The following is a 16,112-nucleotide window of genomic DNA, read 5'->3' on the forward strand; positions in this document are numbered from 1 at the left end:
TAACCACATGAATCTGGACAATGCCTGATCTTCTCTGCATTAGAGAACCCAGCTCTAGGCTTGGGACCCATGATTCTGAGACAGCTTGCTTGGCAAATCCTGTGTGGGTAGCCCTGGTTTGGGGGCGACAGAGGCCTTTCTCATGATGGCTCCTATCCCAAGTTCTCAGGGCCCTGGTCCTGTACTGAAAACCAGCAGTGATGAGCTGGTGTAGATGCTCAGTTTCCCCTGCTCTGCTGAGCCCAGCTGCGAGCCTGCCTGTGGTCAGCCTCCCTGTGGTCAGTCTACTGGGGCTTCTATTTCTAAGGAAACCGGATGGTTTTCTCACCAAACCTTTGCTCACATTTACCTTGTGTTTAGGTAACCTGGTGATTTGATGAATGCTCAAGGTCTCATCTCCTCAGCAGAAGGGCACTTATGCTTATCTGCTCTTTTTGTTTTTGTTTTTCTTTTAACAGAGTTGGTGTGGACCTGGATGAAAGTCTGAAGGAAGAGCCCTCCTCACAGCAGGCAAGTTAGATAAAGTCATGGATGAAACTTGGACTGGTCCTGTGACTCATCCGTGCTTCTAGAGCACATAGCCAAGGAGCTATTTGTAAAATAGGGTTGCCTCTGCTGATAGTGCCTAGGAATTTGTGGTGTTGATTATATTTAATACATGAATGCTCAGAACCAACTCACTACCACCTCTTGGGATATCAAGAATCCTGAAAACACAGTACAGGATCTAGACAAGAACCCTAAAAACGAGGCTCCCCATGCATGGTGCCTCCTGCCCAGCTGCTAGTCCATTGATCTCAGATCTCGGTGAAGTCAATCAAAGCTTGTTCAGCACACAACAGACGACCCTGTTCCTCCTGAACAGCTTCTTCTTCATCAGATCTGGTGTTCAGAAATCACGAAACAGGCAAGAGACCGAGAAACAATTTAGGTGATCCATTCCTGTCCTAACTGAACAGCCATTATTGACAAAGACCCAAAAAAGCCTTTGAGGAAATTTCTCAGAGTAAAGTACTAATCCCTTGAGAAGAGGAACATTGTTCTCCAAACCTAGTTTTGAAATCTGCCATCAAGGTAGGACCAGCCATTAGTGATATTACCATAGTCAGTCCTTACTTGGTCACTCTCCTTAAAAACAAAAGGACAAATGTGTGCAAATCTTCCTCATTTGCTGTAATCAGAAGTCTGCAGACATGATCAGAGTAATGTGGTAAACATGTGATATTGCTTGATAAACTGTGTTTTGATCATGTTTGGATTTGAGGACCACCCCTGCTTTGATAGTAAGGGCTTCCCCCTCTTACCAACAATGTACCACAGCCAGCTGGCATTCCTGGACAAGAAGCCACTTCCCTGGGTCAGACATAGAAAGAGGGAAGAGCCTTGTTCCCCAGAGAAGGCTGAGGAATGAAGTTCATAATGAGCATGACTCTTATGTTCTATGAACACGGTGTTCTGGGGCTGTAGGTGCTCTTTTCATGGACTTATTGCCCAGAGAACAGCCTCAGTGTAGGATAGAGCACAGCATGGCTGCCTGGAATATTAGGACTGGGGCCAGCTCGACGACCTTAGAGACAGAATCAAAGTCATCGCCGGGGCTGTAACGAGTACTGAGGAAGGTCTGACTGTGGCTGAGTTTTCAGAAACATTTTCATCTACCATAGGTCAAATAATCTATTCTCCGACCTTGAAGCAAAACCTTCATCTAAATTCTGTCTTCTTCATGGACTTCTTTCTTTAGAAGATAGAATAAGAAAAGTCATCAAAGAAAATCCTTTGCCTTCCTCTAATGCCCTAAAATTTTATAATCACATATAATTATTGGCAAAATTTCCTAGTAGCCTGAGTCATTTTTAAAGTTTATACATATTTTAGCTTTTTCATACAACACTTTAAGATAAAGTTCACCACTGTTAGTTCAGCAATGATTCTTACCTGGAGATATTACCATAATGAAAGGTATTTTTATTTTTTTTAGTTATTTTAGAAATAAGATTGTACCGCATAGAAAGTGAACATCCTGTGACATTTGGGTCTCGGAAAAGCTTTCACATCTTGGAGTTTCACCTTCCCTCTCTGTCCAAAGTGAATGATAATGATGTTTACCTCAGCAGGCTGTCTCACACACACACACACACACACACACACACACACACACACAAACCCCACAAAAAAAAACAAAACAAAACAACAACAACAAAAAAAGAACCCACAAACTTAGGGCTAGGGAGCTAGCTCAGAGGGTAAGGTGCTTGCTGTGTAAGCAAGAGGCCGTGAATTCAAACTTCCAGGACCCATATAAAAATTGGACTTGGAGATGCACAGCTGTAATCACAGAGCTGGGAAGGGATGGGAACGGACTGATTCTGGGGTTCAGAGGCCGGCCAGCCTAGCTGGAACAAAGAGCTCTAGTTTCACTGAGAATGGCAGACTAAGAAAAACATTAAGCCAGAAAGCAATAGAGAAAGACATCCAATATCAACCTCTGGCCTCCACATGCATTCACATATACAAGCTAGCACGCTCATATACACATACATTTAACACACACACACACACACACACACACACACACACACGTCATTAAAACAAAACAAACTCAACTTATAAAAGATTTTAGATGCTTCACCTCACTACATTAAATAATTATGTGTTTTAGATTTCAGTAGAAGAATAATCAGAACAGAAACGAAACACACAGGAATAAAGAGAATCCAAATCAGCAGGTGGTAGCCTCCATCCTTGCTGTGCTCCAACTACAAATGAATATTCTGGTACCTGAAGGCGCCTGGCAGAAAAAGGAAATAATCAGTCATATACTAAGTCCTTCTCTTTAGGGGACACAAAGCATATCCCTGCCCTGGTGGTGTAAAGAGTGGTACTTACTGTTTCTAACCAACCTATCTCCCCAGAGCTTCCTGCAGAGGGCAAAGAAGGGGCTCTCTCCATGTTAAGCCACTCCCACTTTAAATTATAAGCTCCTGGGGGAGCTGCTGTGGCTTACAAATAACTTTCAGGGGATTCTTCTGGGCATCCTTTCTCACCATGTTCTTTAGCCATGGAAGCCAACAAATTAGCAAAACCCGTTTCAGAAAGAGGTTAGAGTAATTGTCCCCTTAGTGTCAAATACATAAAGCAGTGGGCTCCCAACCAGAAGTAATTGGCCCACGGGATCCATGCAGCTGCCATTCAGCCTGGGCGGCGGTATGTTTGGTACTTTGTGAACCTTCTGTCAAGATGCCCTCTGCTGTCCTTTTGCCTGGCAATGCCTTTACCTGTCATCCATATCTATTGATGCCAAGCATAAGTCTGATTTTTAGCAAGACCTTGTCCCTACTTACTTGGCATTTATTAAACCAGGTTTAAATGAACACGATTAATAGGTAGGATGATCTCTGCACTGGCTAACCACAACAGCAGTTCCTAACGAAAAGCTAAAAATGTTTAAACTACTCACAGCCATTCCTGACTATGCAGTCTCAAAGTCAATAGTAAGCATGTGTAATTAAATGCAGCTGCTTATAAAACAATTTCCACCTTCTTAGCTTGTAGGGAATACCTTTGGGCTACAAGCTTGAAGCACAATTCCTTTTGCAATACACGACAGTGCATTCTTTATGGTGCCAGACTCAGAAACTTTGCAAACCGTGCTCCACACGCAGCCAGTAAGCTTTAAATGCACACTGTGTGTGACTTTGCTGCTTTGAGAAGTGGGAGATACTGCATGTATCTCTCACTCATGTCTGAAAAACAAAGAGCACTTCCCTTTCCCCAACCCCAAGATAGTGTTCCTTGTAATCGCTTCCCTGTTCTTGGAAGCATGCCCTTGTGAGGTAGGTAAAGTCTCTGGAGTATAAATCCTGCCTGTGATGGAAATTTCCAGCACTTAAGAGGACTCAGCAGGGCTTCTCTTCCCTTTTCATCAGTCTGTCATAATCTTCCCGTTGAATGCTGGCTATGGTTTTTAATGCCATTCTAAGCATATTATATCCTTTATCCCAGTTATCCCAGAGATGACCCTGAACACATACTATATCATCCCATCTACAAGCAAGAAAACTGTACACAGAGAAGTTAGATAACATGACCAAAGGCACAGAGAAGGCAAAGGTAGAATTTGAATCCAAGTAATTTGGTTCCAAAATATCCCATTTTACCAGAAATGGGTGCATTCGTGTGAGTAGTCATTGACCCCATGCCTAAGCTGCTATGCAGAGTTCAGCTGTTACTATTTCGAAGTCTTTTCCCATACAGAACTTCTGCTCCAAGGAAGAATACCTATCAGAAAAAAAGATAGTAGGTGAAGGTTGTGAGTTCGGAAAAACATAATGATAAAGCAGATGAGGGGGTGGAGAAGGGAGGAGAGGTCATTGCTTATATCGGGCAGACCTATGAAAGTACCATTTGATAGAAAACTGAAGTACACGGAAGCAAGCCAAGTGGAAATGAAGGCAGTGGTCCAGTCGGAGGGCATAGCAGGGATGAAGGCAGTGGTCCAGTCGGAGGGCACAGAAGGGATGCAGCCTCCGAGTCAGTGGATTGGTGTGAGCCCTAGCAGAACCATGTGTGCGCCAATGTGGCTGGAGGTGAGTGACCAAGGCAGAAGTAGATAGATGAGCTGGGAGTGCTGAACAACCTGAGCTGTGGTGGCGAGTTTCATCTTCCTCTGCATGTGATGTGCACACTCAACAATTTCTCAAGCTCAGAAGTTTTTCCTTTCTCCTAACCCCACTCTATCAACTATTACTTTTGTCATTACTAACATAACTTTATTTTTAACACAGTGCTAGCCTCTGTAGGGCTTCTCTTAAATACTAGCTTTCATCACTTTCTATCACTTCTGGTAGTCCCTTTCCTGAAGGTCTGGTTTGGGTTTCCATTCTGTGTGGGTTAACCTTGGTGACTTGGTTCTGATTACTATGGCTCCAGACAGTCCAAGACTAGCTGCAAAAGATCCCAAAGAGTGCAGAAGGATGCTTGCAGTAACTGAGCAATGGGGATTTAAAGATAAGCTTTCCCACCCGTAAGACTCATGCTAAGCAGAGACGCAAAGAATTGTCTGTCAAATATGAAGGGCGTAAGTACAGTGAGCAAACGCTTGTCTGCCAAGTCTCCAAAAGCCATCACCTTGAATACCTTTGAAACCTGAAATTACTGGTGCAGAATAGAGAGAGGTATTTGTTCCTCTGCCCAAATGACATTTCTTATCGCTGGTCCTCCAGAGCCGCAGAGCTCAGAGACATAGGAAAGTTCATCAGGGGGAGAGACCTTATTAGCTAATGGGTCATTTGGTTCATGGCCTACGAATTACCTCTTCATTGTTTATATTTTCAAACAGTTCTAATAAAATTGTAACAACAGAACAACGAAGTTCACCTAGAGCCATCACACTTAGCAGTGAACATTCTCATGCACTCGCTTCATTTCTTGAGCCTTTACAGTTGGCTTTGGTTTCCATGCGATGCAAATTCCACACAAACCCAACAAGTATTTCAGGAATGGAATACTAGGCTCAGAAATTGATATGGCCCAGATTAAACTTTTTAATGCCGCATTATAACCAAAGCTATCTTAATTTAAAAAAAAATAAAAAAGAATATCGCTAAGTGAATTCCTTGGGTTTTCCCTTGGCTGACACTGGCATTTTTGTTTGTAACACTTACCTATGTCATACACACCCAAAGGCAAACTCCATATTAGCATGTTTACATTTTAGGGCCAACATCCACTTGTTTTTCTTGGCAGCAAGTCCTTTAACTTCATGTTCTAGAAAGCAAGAATAACACTGAGGAAGCGGAGGGTAGTGGCAGATACAACCTAAGGAGCAATTTTACACATTTTAGATACAAGATAAATCATCTTTAATTTTTACTTTGCCCAATCAAGATATCATTACTATAGCCCTCTGTAAAAGTGAGAATATGAACATTTTAAAAAGGAACCTTCCCAAGATAACCAACCCAGGGTGTGCTGAGCCAGGAGTGAAAGCCAAAGCCATCCAGCCTCAGTCCTCCATGGGCACTTGTCTAGGCTGTATAAAGTCCCCCTTACCACTGCCATTGAAGCCAGTCGCTTTGCCAGCGAGTCTAACTTTCCAGTTCAGTCAAGAAGATAAGCAGATCCTCATTTCAAGGACTTAGATCATAGTCCTCATTCTTTGCTTGATTATTTCCACGGGAATTCTCCCCTACTCCCATCCCTACTAAGCTGAAAGCCTTGTTCCGTTGTCTGGGAAGTCATCTACATTCTACACAGTATGTCAACATTTAGTTACAGCAGAGTCGGCTACACCCTCCGCCCATTATTTAATGTTTCTTAATTCCTCCTTACAAGAGCTTCCTGTCTAAAACTCGTGTTCCTGTAGAGGTCTAAAGGAGGAGCAATCCATACAGGACAAAATCCCAAAGGAAGGAACACTCACAGTCTCTGTGATGAATAGAAATGATGCTGTTACAGCTGGAATAGCCACATGGAACATTAGAGACTATGCATCTGTAAGAGATAGGGGCAGGAGCCAGCTTGTGTGATTATCCATCACCACACTAATGCTGGGTAACATGCTCAGAATCTAAGAAGTGTGCAACAGGAGTCCTTCTGTTGTGCACTACTTTGGGCATACCATTCTACTGGCAAAAACAGAGATCAAGAATGTAAGAGAAAGCATGTAATGTTTTGGGGGGCTAGCTTCAATCCTAATATCCCAGGCACTGCTGCTACATTCTATTTGTCAGAGAGAGTTCCGAGGACATCCTAGAAAAGAGATAAATAGATAACTCTTAGTGAAAAGTACCACCAGGTATCATTGGAAATGCCATGGGCATGGGGAGAGATGAGAAACTGGGGTCTCTTACATAACTGACCTGCCATATAGATCATTTGGACTATGGTAACGAGTTTCCATTTTATAATAGATAACATTCTAATCTTTTGAACATGTATGGCTTTATTTTATAATTATGATTGGTCCATCTTTGTAAACATTCCTTGAAAGATGTGTCTTCCAGCAACTGTTCCAACAACACACACAACAAATGCAGAATTTAGTTGGTGTAATATTACAGAGTTGTCAATCATTGGAGAAAGGATGTAGGTCAGTTGTTGAAGTGCAAGCCTAAAGGCATGGAATCAATCTATAGAGGTGCACAAACTTGGAATTGTGTTGCATGCTTGTAATTCTATTGCCTGAGGGGTATGGGCAGGAGGATTAAAAGTTCAAGGTCACCCTTGGCTACAATGAGAGTCTCAAAATAAAAGGCTGGTTAAAGTGTTGCCTGAGAAAACATGAGTGCCTGGTTTCAGGTCCTCAGCACCCACATAAGCAAGCCAGGCACAGGGATATGTGTCTATAAGTTCTGTGCTGCGGAAGCAGTGACAGAGGGTGGCTGTCATTAGCCAGCCAGCCTAGATGAATCAGTGAGCTCCACATTCAGTGAGTCTCAGAAAACAAGGCAGAGAGGTAGAATCAACTTCTGCCCTCCATCCGTGCATATATGCATACCTGCATGTATATGTTCTCACATGCACACAGATATATATGCACCAGACACACATATTCACACAAATGTCAGCTATGTCAGGTTGATTATTTATTTTAATCTACTCACTGTGTCAGTTATTGGTGCAACTTGCACCCATTAAAGGCTTGCCTGGTTTTCCTTCATAGTTTGGCCAACACTGCCTCATATACTTCACAAAAATTTCACTGAATATAGAACTCAGTTTCTTTTTATCACTTTAAAAATTGTATCCTCTTGCCTTTGAGCCTTTATTTTTCATGAAAAGTAGACTTTATTTTATTTTGCTTAATGTGCTGGCTGGTTCTATGTCAAATTGACACATGCCACAGTTATCGGAGAGGAAGGTGCCTCAGTTGAGGAAATGCCTCCATGAAACCCAGCAATCAGGCATTTTCTCAATTAGTGATCAATGGGAGAGAGCCCAGCCCATTGTGGGTGGTGCCATCCCTAGGCTGGTGGTCCTAGGTTCTATAAGAGAGCAAGCTGAGCAAGCTAAGCAAGCTAAGCAAGCTAATAATCAGCACTTCTTCATGGCTTCCAGGTTTCTGCCCTGCTTGAGTTACGGTCATGACTTCTTTCAGTGATGAACAGCAATGTTAAAGTAAAAAAGTTTGGTCATGGTGTCTTGTTGCAGAAATAGAAATCCTAATCAAGATACCAAACATAATTTGATCTGTTTTAATCTCATCTCTTTTAAGGTTTTTTTATTTTCAGTTTTTGAAGTTTGATTATGGTTTATTGTTCTTTAAATTTATCCTAATCTAGATCCAATGAGTTTCTTGGGTTTCTGTGTAGATATTCATAATCTAATTTATAAAATTGGGCTACTGTCTTTTTAAATGTTCTGCTTTCTGTATTCACTGTTCCCTCCATGTATTCCAGTCATAGAATATTAAGGCACTTTATACATAGGTACTTTTCTATTATTCAAATGTTATCTCGCTGTCTTTTATAAGTTGGATGCTTTACTGTATATCTCTTTTCAAGTTCACTATGTTTCCTCTGCCGCATCCAGACTACCTTTAAGCCAATATAGTAGAGTTTTCTTTGTAAATATTATACACCTTTTTTTTCTGGAATCTCCATTTCTTTCTTTCTTTTATTCTTTCTTGTTTTTATAGCTCACACTTTTCTTCTGAGGTCTTCATTTTGTATTTGTTACCTAAATTGTTTATATTCTCTAGCACCTTTTTCACAGTGTCTTAAAGCCTTTGCCTATTAATTCTAATACCTGATTTATTTCAAAGTTTGTTTCTATCAATGACCAGTTTGGGTGTCTCATTATTGTCCCTACTTTATCTGTAGCTTACCCCATCATTACCTGTTGCCTATTACCCAATCATTGAATCTTGTTACATCTGTGATACCAGACATCCCACATGGCACAACACTGCACATTCTGAAAGTGATTTTGCATAGTATCTTAATTAGGGTTTTACTGCTGTGAACATACACCATGACCAAGACAACACTTATAAGGACAACATTTAATTAGGGCTGGCTTACAGGTTCAGAGACTCACTCCCTTATCATCAAGTCAGGAGCATGGCAGCATCCAGGCAGACATGTTGCAGGAGGAGTTGAGAATTCTACATCTTCATCTGAAGGTAGCTAGGAGAAGACTGGCTTCCAGTCAGCTAGGATGAGGATCTCAAAGCCCACCCCAACACTTCCTCCAATAAGGCCACCCCTACTCCAAAAAGCCCACAGCTCCTAATAGTGCCAGTCCCTGGGGCAAGCATATACAAACCATCACACATAGGGAAAAAGTATATTGTTTCCTTCACTTTGTTTTCAGACGCATGCATTATGCTATATAAAGGAGCCACAAGTCCTAATGTGAGACTCTCAGCTTTAGTGTGGTGGTTGTGTTTCGAGGGGTTAATATTTGGGGATAGCTTGAGATGGGACCTTGTTTTATAAGATGTATGTTCCATTGTGGTATGTGAGTGCATGTGGGTGCCATTATATACCAACTAAACCATTCTAAAAGTCAGATATCCAGGTAAAAGTGCTACGAGGCAAGAACAATGACATTCTGTGAATATCCATCCATCTTAAAGTTCATCCATCTTTTTTTTTCTTTTTCTTTTTTTTTTTTTGTCTTTGACCTCAGTCTTCAACATGGCCATTTTTAACCTATGGTTAGCTTTTTATGTAGTGTTAAGAGGAAAAATAAACCTTCTACCTTACAAATAAATCATTTGGTAAAAACTACTTTGTAAAAGAACCATCCCAATGCAGGCATCATCATTTATTACATTTTTCAATTCCCATGAGTACCTTTTCTATCTATAGTTCACAAAAGAGGATGCTCTAGTCAGTATTCATTATCCACTGTTCCATGATGGCTTAAGAGTTTGGAAGCAACTTAACTGAGTGTTTCTACTCAAGGTCTCCCATGAGGTTCCAGACAAGATGTCAGCTGGAGTGACTGTCTCTGGATGACTTGCCTAGATCCAGAGTATACATATCTCTGTTGGTAGAAGCTCTTGGTTCCTTACTATCTATAGAAGACTCCATGGTAACCCACAGAGCACTCCATAGACCTGCTACAGAGCCATCACTTGGAAGCCAGCTTTTTAGAGCAGGTAGTCCAAGAAAGAAAGCAAAGAGAAAATCCTGGTACCTTTTCATGACCTAATTTAGAGTGTGACATACCATTGCATCACTTGTATACTACATTTTATTCCTTAGATTTGAGTTTTTAAGCACATCCTACACACTGTGTGTGAGAGGAATTAGGTTCCAGTTTCTAAAGAAAGTAGAATCAAAGAATTTGTAGATAATCGATTTAAAAACCAATATTGCATTTTCTTGAGCCAAACAATTATCTTCCCTGTATGAATGTCCATCTGTTACTAGCCCAAGTCATATGGACCAGGCCTATTCCTTTTCAGCCTGCCCTGGAGCTGGCCCATCTGGTAGTACAAGTTAGCGATGGGTATCTGGAGATACTTGGGAGGCATCTCAGAGTTTTGGCCATCTTTTGATAATTACCTGCCTTAATGTTTCCTTCTTAAATGTACATGTCCTAACTCCCTTCTTTGGAACATTTACAAATTTATCTGGGTTCTGGGGAAGTGAGAGCATTTGCATAAAGTGTTTCTATGTGGAGACTGAGAATTGATCGTTGACCTTTTAAAAGGTAACTTCAAAAGTTTCCCCTTTACCTTTCAGTTATGCAATGATCTCCCTTTGGAATCCTGGAATCTTTCTCCTTAGAGCAAAAAAAAAAAGGTTCGCTCCCTGATAATTAGTAAATCATGGCATATATTTGAGATCACCACATAAAACTCTCCATTCTTTTTTTTTTTTTTTAAACTCTCCATTCTTGAGGGAGGTCATAAGGAAAAATACCAAAAGTCAATTCCATTTACATAAACCACCTGAAAAGCAGCTTCCAGAAGGGGCCTCATAGCATTGTTGAAATAATTTCAGAATCCTTATAATAATCATTTCACTTGTTTCTTGCTTCCATGTCTTGTTTTTGTAGATTTCTGGCCAGATCCTTTGGTTTTTTTCCTTCATCTGTCCAAATAAACCCAAAATAAAGAAGACCATCATAACTGTTCCTCTCATGGTTGTGCCACATTTGCAGGGCTCAGTAAAACAGAACTATCCACTTCCTGCGGTGCGCAGTCATTTCCCAATCTCAATTCCATTCCCTTGTTTGAAGGGGGGAGGGAAGAAGAAAGATCAGATTGCCTAGCCATTTTTAAATGGTCCCAGAAATAGAAGATAATAAAGGAGCCAGAAATTCCATATACATCTATCATTCTGGTTCTTAGATGTAGCAAAGCAAATAAAAGGTACAATTCAACACTCTTGAATTTCCAGTTCCCATGCAGAGCTGGGAAACCTGAGGCTCCAAGTTTGTGAGTGTATCATTGTTATTCAATGGAAGAAAGTCCAAATCTAAGTCTTGGGAACATTTAAGAATTCATCTGGGAATAAGAAAGGTGAGGATACGTTGTATCCTATACTTGTTCTAAAATGCATATCACTTCTCTGGAATAAGGAAACTTAACAGAGAATAACTCTCCCTGGTGATAAACAAAAAACACAATGGAAAAGTAGATGTTCCTACAGATGGCTGCTCACATCCATTGTCCTTGAAGCATGCATTGGTCCCTATTTCAGAATAATGCAGATAGATTGATGGCCTCTCCTGGTTCTCTGCACATTGGGACACTTCCAGGAACCTGTTCTCTGTGCTGCCCTATCAGATACGTCCCCCACTACAGTGTGACTGCAAAGTCTGGCCTTCCCTTAGCACGTTTATCTTTAGCCCCCACTGCACAAGCATGACATGCACTGGACTAACTCATTTATTTCTATTCATTTATTAATGGCCTTTCATAACCAAGTTATTAAGTCATCAATAACTCCAGAGAAATAAATGAATGGATCCAGAACTGGGCCAAACAGATGTTTAAGATATGTATTGAAATTTTTAACTAGGATCAGCAAAACAGTCATTTCTTAGTCATCAGTGGAATTTTTCCCACCTGGGAAAACATATTCCACCCCTATTTTATTAGAATTAGAACTCAGCTTCTTTCCAACATAGTGAGATGAATAACATCTCCAGCCAGTCAACTAAAATAAAGGTTGTTTTTTAGTATATATTGCACCTATTGGATAATTAAAAAAAAAAAAACATCCATAGACATTTTTACAGAAATATGTCTTCTTAGTGCTTGTGGGTTCCAATATTGTCGCCTTAGGAAGCAAAATGAAAAAGAGGGGAAAGAAGAAAGACAAGAGAGAGTTCCTAAGATCACAGAAAGCCTTGAGAAGGTCCCAGGAGTCTAAGTTGTATGTCGTTAGTCCGCCTCTGTGTCTGTGAGCATGCCAGTGTCCTGACCTTGCTTTCCTGCTCAGAGACCCTTTCGCCCTCATTGGCTTCCTGTTTGCCAGAGCTCTAGCTGGAGGAAAGAATTCCTGCTGCTAGGAAACTTAAAGCTTGTTTAGAAATTTTCATGCCCCCCACTCACCTTAGGTTCCTTGTCCTTAAAACAGAGGCAATGACAAAGCATACGTTCACGATCCACAAGGTACAAAACTCACCTACGATGCCATCTGACATTGAAGGGCATATGTTCTAGAGGCATCTACTGCTATTATAGTGGTCAATAATACGAATATAGCCACTCCAAATGGCTTTAGTCCCTTAGAGACCAGAAACTGTAACTCCTGCTGAGTATGTTGTACTCCCAGCATTTGGTAGGCTGAGGCAGGAAGATGTGAAGTTTGAGGTCAGCCTATGAAAGAAAATGAGGAAGGAAGAAAGGGCAAGAGAGGGAGGGAGGAAAAACAAGAGCCATTAAATGATGTTGTCCATTAGAGAATGGTTGTGCTTTCCACAGTTTAATATGAGACACTTGGAGGAAACACCAAGAGTTTAGAGTTTAGAGTCTAGCAGTTCAGTCCCAGACTCAAATCCCTGCTGTTTCTTGCTAACTGGGTGACTTTGTGTTCATGGCTTCCCTTCTCTAGGGGTCTCTAGGTCCCTAAGTACAAAATAGCTACAGCTCAACCAACCTAGATGGATTGCAGTGGAAATTGAAAAAAATAATGATTGGAAAAACTAATGGCTGGATAATGTGACCAGCATGCTGCCTGGAAGTTAGCGAGCATTGAACAGCTAGGAACTGCCATTGCGGAGTTACTCAGCTGGGCTGTTGAAGGCTGGCCGCCAGGCCTCCAAACACCACCCAGCTTACCTCCTCAACCTTTCTTTAAAAAGAGGCTGGGGGCGTGGTTATGGCTTCAACACTTTACTTAGTGACTGTTTCATAATTAGTAGATGCTACTCAGCTATCGGAATCAGCCATGCTTGGTGATGGGTAAGACCCCCCCCCCAACGTCCTCGTTCTTAAGGAAACAGAGAAAAGGCGACAGAAAGCTTCCACATTTGGTGCAGAGCTTTTTGAACTACTTCAGTTCACGATGAGAAGTTTTGCTCGGGAACCTTAGCCCTGCGATGATGTGGGTAGTGAAGACCCATCAACAGCATGCCTGGTTTGCCTCACGATGCAGAAACGGTTGTATGAAGCAGCTGCTCTGACGCTGTTGTCAGGTGAAGGCGGCTACAGAGAGAGGTAGAGAAGCACTGGGTGACTGAGCCACATGACTACATTTCCTTTAGAGGGAAATGGGAAGAAATTCTAACTCCTGAGACCAAGGCGTGGCACCCCATAATGCTCATGAGAGACAACAGGGTCTCATGGAAGGATTAGGAATAGAAAATAAGGTCTAACCTGAGCTAGGGTGAAAACATTACCCTCTTGATAATTTTTCTAAATGGTCGTTATAAAAGGTGGCATAGGTCTTTAACCACAGTATTCAGAAGGCAGAGGCAGGTGGAGCTCAATGAGTTTGGACCAGCCTGGTCTGCACAGAAAGTCCCAGGAGAGCCAGTTCTACATAATGAGATGCTATCTCAAAAAAAAAAAAAAAAGGCAAAAAAAAACAAACAAATAAAAAACAACAACAACAAAACCAATAAAGGTTGACATGTTAAGGCTTTAAGGCACCTTCAAGGGACTGTCTCATTTATCTATCCTCATTGTTTGCCATGGAATCTCTGTCAGGATCACAGGAACAGTGGGATATATACCCGGTATCACATAGGAAGTTTTCCATTTTGAACCTAGAGATCTTGAAACAGAAGGATGATGAGCTCGGGTTTGGTTTCGATGTGAGTCTCTGCTGCACTGTTTCTGGCAAACGGTAACTGTTAAGTAACAACTGGACACACTTGCCTTCTCTGTTGTCCCACTTCTTGGAGCTGTAGCATGTGCTGGTAGAGATTTCAAGAGAGCAGAATGTCGCTATTCATTGTTATCAGTAATGGAGCTGCTTGGGAAAGAGCAACAAACAAGTTAAACCCAAAGAAAAAAAAGAAAAGAAAAGAAAAGAAAAAGAAAAAAATTCAAACCATCCTGGGCTTGGAGAGGGGCTGACTTTGGTTTAGTGGGTGGGGTTTTTCATGGTCTTCCATACACTATCATCCATCAGAACAATACTCACTGTACTCCAGATCAGCCAAGAAATACAACAGTTTGGAGTGGACATTCTGGGCCCAGACAAAGCAGAAAAGTCCAGTATATGTGGCCATCACAACTGAAATTGAGTAGAATTCACTTTCCTTAATATGCAAAATGAAACACACAGCTATCAAATGCTCCTGACGATCCATTTGCATGTGGTAACACAGTGCGAGTATCTTCAGCACAAAGCCTTTCAATTTGCCTTCTTTCTTCTGTCTCTCCATTTTATGCCATCAAGTACACTGTGTTTCTCTTTTGTCTTTGTTTCTTTCTCCCTTTCTTTATGGTGTTTGTGGGGAGGTGCGGAGAACAGTCACATCTGCAGTTATTAATGGCTTCCCATCAGGAATGTCTCTTTGAACCGTTTCTAATCCTAACAGAAAGGTATCAAAAACCAATCACAGCCTTTAAAAGTGACCCATGGAAAAGAAACTAAGCAAAAAACCAGTGCAACAATTATAAGGCTGATCTTTAGTAATATCTCAGTAATCCATAAATAAATGACACCCTGATTTGACTTAAGTGGACTGCCATGTCCCCACAATAGCCTTGGGACAGAAGCAGCTTTGACACTGATGGCCAAAAGTGACATCTCTTAGCTATTTAATAAAATTGAGATGATTAAGAAAGCAAATACTGAATTGCGCCAATAACTCTCATCCACACAGAAAGATCTCTGAGATAGTTTGAAAACTCTTTCACCATTAAGATGAACATGCCTAGACTTTTTTTTTTAATGTTTCTTTAATGATGTAGTTAAATTGGATTTGGTTTGACACGTATTTAAGATGCACCATTTTCTATGGTCTCTTTCCAGGAAGCAAATAAGTTGGATAAAAACATGACGAAGACAGAGAGTGCACAGCTCTTCAGAATGTGGTATGGATTTGACCACAAGTATCCTTTGTAATGAGAATCTGGCAGTTCCTCCTGGGGGGGACAGGCTACTCCGCACCCCATCATGGAGTAGTGAGGCCTGCATCCTGAGGAACACAGAAAGGTAAAGTAAATTCACAGGCAAACTTACACCAAGGAATGATTTCAAAATCTAGAACCATGTAGACCATGGTTGAAGTGATAGACAAGGTTTGAAAAGCAAAGTGAACTTCCTCTGTCAATGGTGTGTGATGATTTTTGTGGTGACCAGATATTTTCTAATGTCAGATAACAAAATCGTATGGTGCTGAAGAACTTATCTATTTTGTTGTTCTGTAGAAAGATCTTACTTCCAGTTGGGCTGGTCAGAGATCACCTGCTCCACTGGACAGTTTCAGTGGTCTTTGCAGTCTCTGGCTGGTCTGCTGGGCTTGGACAGGAACCAGCTACACCTGCTTCCCAGGAGCCCACGGTATACCTTTGTTTTCTGTGTAAAATGATGAACTGAGTGATGGGAGTTTGCTTCGTCATAGTATAAAATAGTGCCACTCTTTAATTTTCCCCTCAGGAACACTGAGGTAAACTCTTTCTTCTGAAAAGTTTGTTGTTGTTGTTGTTTTTGGTTTTTTGTTTTTTTGTTTTGTCTTTGTTTTTTTTTTTT

The 16,112-nt window shown here is 41.2% G+C and overlaps 1 protein-coding gene across 1 annotated transcript in view; it reads left to right on the plus strand.

The window, feature by feature from the left end:
- The window catches only part of Slc9a9 (solute carrier family 9 member A9), a 544,400-nt gene that overhangs the window by 434,294 nt on the left and 93,994 nt on the right, over positions 1 to 16,112 (plus strand). The window contains exons 13-14 of the mRNA XM_031346346.1: positions 459 to 510; positions 15,393 to 15,472. Of these exons, the coding sequence (XP_031202206.1) occupies positions 459 to 510; positions 15,393 to 15,472 (132 nt within the window). The remainder of the gene's footprint in view (positions 1 to 458; positions 511 to 15,392; positions 15,473 to 16,112) is intronic.

Source organism: Mastomys coucha, unplaced genomic scaffold (assembly GCF_008632895.1).
Source record: "Mastomys coucha isolate ucsf_1 unplaced genomic scaffold, UCSF_Mcou_1 pScaffold23, whole genome shotgun sequence".
Taxonomy (NCBI): Eukaryota; Metazoa; Chordata; class Mammalia; order Rodentia; family Muridae; genus Mastomys; species Mastomys coucha.